Source organism: Corvus brachyrhynchos, unplaced genomic scaffold (genome assembly GCF_000691975.1).
Source record: "Corvus brachyrhynchos isolate BGI_N302 unplaced genomic scaffold, ASM69197v1 scaffold32, whole genome shotgun sequence".
Taxonomy (NCBI): domain Eukaryota; kingdom Metazoa; phylum Chordata; class Aves; order Passeriformes; family Corvidae; genus Corvus; species Corvus brachyrhynchos.
In genome coordinates, this window is record NW_008237919.1 from 13,461,555 (window position 1) to 13,466,717 (window position 5,163).

A 5,163-nucleotide genomic window follows, 5' to 3' on the forward strand; every position below is an offset into this window, starting at 1 on the left:
TGAATGAAACCAAATCAAACAGGGAACAAAGCCAAAATCACGTACTGTTTCTAATCAGTCCCAACTAACTTGCAATGCTGATTTTTTAATCTAGTTTTATGGCTGCTTAGTCATATAAAACCAAAGTATTAAAAAAAAAAAACAAAACATAAAAATTCCAATAAATTTGAGGGTTTTGGGCATTCAATGAGAATATGACTCAACTATGAATGTTACTTATGCAGAAAAAGAAACTGCATTTGTAAAGTACATGGCATGCTTCACTCAAGGTAGCAACTAACATTGGAACAAAATCACAGAATTAGATACCACTTCCAGCTTTAAAAAGACTTCTCTGTGTTTAGATTTGACAAATTGTTCTCATTTCTGATTTCAACATGATAGATTTTTTTCCCTCTGTTTAATTCCATCTGGCTATGAGGAGACTGTTAAAATCATAATGTGATTTCAGAAGGAACTCTTGTGATGAACTTACCTCTCTATATAGTTTAATGTTGTGTGTGCTGGAATTTGAATATTAATGTGAATTTTACATAAACCCAAATATCTCACCAAACATACCATCAGTCTCTTCACAACTCTGTTTCTCAAAGCTGCTATTCTTCCTTAGATGTAAGTAGCCTTTGGAAAATTAGCGTTTCATGAAAAAAAAGAAGGAAAAGTGACATGTTTTTATGGTGTGATGCATTTTCAGTGCACTGTATCCGAATATACTTAGAAAACAAATACCATCAGTAGCTACTAACCAAACTACTGGCATTTAAAAGATAAACTCAAGGCAAACATACTGTCAATTTACTTCACCACTCATAAATCATAATCTCTCACATTATCTCTCTCCAAAGATTAAGGAATGGATACAGATATAGCATTTTAAATAAATCATCAAAGGACAAACGAAAACATGATACATGAAGTATCAGGCACCAAGACCAATTTTATGTCTCTAAAAATCTGTAACTCATCCTCCTTCTGGGGAATAAGGTGGAATGTCAGCATTAAGTGGGTTCTTTTAATGTCTACATAAAGATCTAACAGCCCAACCTTAGCATCCTAATTAGGAAACTCTGGCCATTATAATTTCTCAACCAACATCAAGCCACAGTTAGAACAGCTCCTGCCAATATTTCATCCTACAAAAGATAAGTCTACTCTTCAATCCCCAGGACAGCTCTACCTCATTTGTACTCTCTCCTGCTAATAATATTTGGCATTCAATTTAGCAGTTAAACTGCTGATGTTACAATTCTACACACAGTCATAACTGAATGAAAAAAATCTGTATGTCAGTACACTTTTATTGCTATAATGTCAAAGAACAGCCTATAGCTAATGTCCAGTGTGTAGATTTACAGTGCAGTAGTATTTACAGCTGAGAGTGGCTGCTATCTGTATGTAGTAGTGAGAACACAAATGTTCACTTGCTTGCTCATTCTTTTCTCATTTATTATCGTTTTTAAAAACTGTTGTCTTTCAGTACCAGCTGGAGCACAAATAGAAAGGTTATTAATGCATCTTTTCACATTCAGAAATCCAGGCCCAAAATTAAGTCAGTCTAACTAAGCTGTTAGGTAAATCAGCAGTCTAACATCAGTTTGACCCAGATACATGTCTGACTCAACAAATCTTATTCACATTTTAAAGCAGATTATAAAGAAAAAAACAGAGTTACAAATCATGTTGCATTTTAATTGCATTTAACTGATACATATCTTCCCAAAGAATTCAAAACTGATTTACAAAGCTATCCTAATTTAGACACATGTTCTGCTCAGCATGGAGAACTTTTTCTCCGCCAAGTAACTGGAAAGAAGACTTGAGAATGAATTTCAGTGGTGGGACCACACCTCAGGCAGTGGGAGTCCCGGGGACAGGACTGATCTGCTGCCCAGGACATTACCTTGTACTCCATTTCTGATTGCCTACCACCCAAGAAGATTACTAATTTCCTAAATGACCAGTGTTATTTCCCACCACGCAAATCAAAATCATCTGACTTTGTTGTCCCATGGAGCAGCTAAATAAAACATGTCATACCAACACACAACATACATCCCACTGCATGCTATTGCCTCTTGAAGACTCAGCAGAAGTCCTTGAACAGCAATTATGCTGCCTCCAGAAGCTTCCTTTTCCATTCACTTGAATTTATGAAGCTTGCTTCACTTGTGATTTTTCTGAGCTGGGATTATTGCAGCAATGTTTTTGGTTTAACAGCCAGCTGTGCGCATTACTTTAACTAGACTTGGCATTTATTTTCTAGCAATCATTTTTTAAAAAGGCATCAGCAAGGCTCACTTTGCCCTTGTCTTACTGAAAAGGTCTGCATGGCTATGTGGCTTGATAAGCAAACCACTGCCACTCATTCATTAAACATTGCTATAAATCAAGCAGGCAAAATATTTATAGCAGCTGCAAAAACGCAATGGATGTTCTCCCTGGAGTCAAAGTAAAGGTGAGAAAAAGAGGAATTCACACCTTGTATTCTTGTCTGGTATAAGACGTTCAGAGGTTTCTTATTACTAAAAGAGCATATTCCAAAACGAAGCTAAAATTGTCTGAAGGGAAGAAGAATGCAGATTTTGAAGTACACATTTCAGCCAATCCCAAATTTACATAATGTGTCAAATTAGCCTCTCTGTTTGCTTTGTTGCCCTTCTCCAGACTTCCCGCTGTTCGCATCATTACAGAAAAGATTAGGCTCTGGGACCTGGCAACTTGAAATACTACACAGGCAGCATCTTTCTTTCTGCACTTGATTTATCATGAGAAGTTCTCATTTGGCTCAATGGGTCAAAAGTGGAAAAAAATCTTCAGTATAACACTATTTATTATTAATAGACTTTCACACCCATGCAGACAAATGGAGAAAAGAGAGACATTCTTAAAATAAATTAATGAAAATTCTATTATAATGTAGTTTGCCTAGTACATAAATCTCACATCCATTAAAATTACAGAAACATTTTCATCTGTATCATCTCCACCTCACTTAAGCACCCAAGCTCATTTATGTCTGTTTCCTCTCACTGAAAACAAGTCTGATGGCCTAATTTAAAATTACACTTGCATGAATTTAGAAGAGATTTTGAAGCTTGATGTCCATTAAGATTTGTCATAGAGCCCATCTTAGCTTTCATCAGAGAAGCCTTATAACCAACTCATGTAACCTCTTTTTGTTATCCAAAGTTAATCAAAACATTCTGGAATTACTTACAAGTTTTCCAGGCCTATGTCTTTCCTGTACAACATAATAAGGCTTCTACTACAAGTGCTAGAATGAAAACTACCAAAATACTTCTTAAAAATTGAAGGGATGGAGACATTTCCAAGGTACTCAAAATTGTATGCAGAGCCCTCAAACTGCTGATTAACAGGCCTCGTTAGACTGGAATCCTTTCCTTCCATACATTATTTAAGTTGCATTGGTTTAATTTTTCAGACCTACACCACGGTAATAAAATAGATTTGATCGTAACTGGTACCTTTGCTTCATGATTGCAACTTAGTCATGGGAAAGCAAAACCATAAGGAACAGGATAACCAGACTGTGGCATTGCCCAACCCTTAGTTGCTTGGTAGGATAGTCCTAATGATGAGCTTCCAACAGAGCAGATTTTGTGGAGTAATCTAGATTTAATAAAAGCAAATCATGAACACAAAAATTTCAGCCTGTGGCTCCTTACAGGAACTGTCTCAGTTGCAACCCCTTAGAGGAAACTTCTCTGCCTTTTGCACTAGCAGGGTAGCCAAGAGCAGGAGTAGTTTAACTGACCCATGGCAGAGCACACAGTTCCAAGACTCAGCAGTCTCCAACTGCCTGGTTATGACTTGGAAATCATCTAAGAAGTACAGTTTGGGGTTTTTTTTCCTCAGATGTCCAGGGTTTGAATTTTTCTGCATTTCCAGCTTCAGTGTGTCCCTGTCCTGGTACTGTCTCTTCCCTGTCCTTCCCTCCCTTTCTCAGCCCCAGCTCTGCTTCCCAGGTTCACTGTTGGATCCCAGACTTTCTTCCTCTCTTCTTCTGAGCACCCTGTTCTTACCTTATTTGTATATACTTGTCCTATACCTCTAATCATTCTTTTCATATGCAGCTCTCTTTCCAGAGCTGATGTGCCTCCACTCTTCCAGGCTCTTTCAGGCTCCAGCCTCAGCCTTCACTTCATGTGCTACCCTGGTTATTTGTCCCAGGCTGTTTGCTTAGTTAGTTAGTTTGCTCATCTTAGTTAGTTAGTTTGCTCAGCTTGTTAGTCTCAATCTCTGTATCTTTCTACCTCTCTCCACATTTCTGGACCTTCAAGCCCTTGTCCTTTGATGTAAATCATAACCACATTCCTTTTTTCCATCTCCAAAAGCAAGAGGTCTCCCTTCTGCCCCAGTGCTGATACCACTCCATGGTCCCCTGGTCCAGCCACTCACTGTCATGTATCTTTTCTCCTCATCTCAAAACCTCATCAGGATTTTTATGCTGGCCTACACTCCCTGTGCAGTTTCTGCGACTTTTATATTTGTATCTGAAGGGCACATGTGCCTGGAAACACATCTGATTTTTCCAACTTAATTACTGATCTAATGAAAGATATTTTTTCTTTCAAACCTGGTCTCACTTTGAGATTGAAGGCTTCCTTCTCTGCATCAACCAGATTCCAGGAAAATGGAAGGGAGCATATATGGTGACCCTACCTTCTAATAAAATTAAAACAGCTCCTCTTCAGAGAAATATTTACACCTTTCTATAGTTAAATCACTGAACAGTCTATAAAATAGAAACAGGATCTCATCTTTAACCTTTACCTAGGCCATACAGGACAGTGTCCTCCTCCATGGTCTCACATGACCCTCTGAAAAGTCTTAATATTTTAAAAAAAATATATCTTTGAGATACCTAAATCAATGCACCTTAACAGTCTGGTACAGCTGAAAGAGTGATGCACTTGGAGAAGAATTTCAGGTCAGAAGGGTGTTTTTATGAGAGAGGGAAGGTAAGGCTGCTAAAACTCCTGTGCTTGATGTATGTGAGTATGTTTCAAGTTCATAACACAATCACATAGATCAAAGCTAAATTTAGAGACAGTGAATTATTCATTGCAACTGTAGTCAGCTAGGTTTATCTGGACCCTGAGGAACCACGTGCATCACCCCAGAAAACACTAGTTCACACAG

General features: G+C 37.9%; 1 protein-coding gene across 1 annotated transcript in view; it reads right to left on the reverse strand.

Annotated features, from left to right (window-relative positions):
* Window positions 1–583, reverse strand: part of KCNC2 (potassium voltage-gated channel subfamily C member 2) — a 17,546-nt gene extending 16,963 nt beyond the window's left edge. The window contains exon 1 of the mRNA XM_017733248.1: window positions 562–583. Coding sequence (XP_017588737.1) covers window positions 562–564 — 3 coding nt within the window. The 5' untranslated portion in view covers window positions 565–583. The remainder of the gene's footprint in view (window positions 1–561) is intronic.
* Window positions 584–5,163: the final 4,580 nt, after the last annotated feature.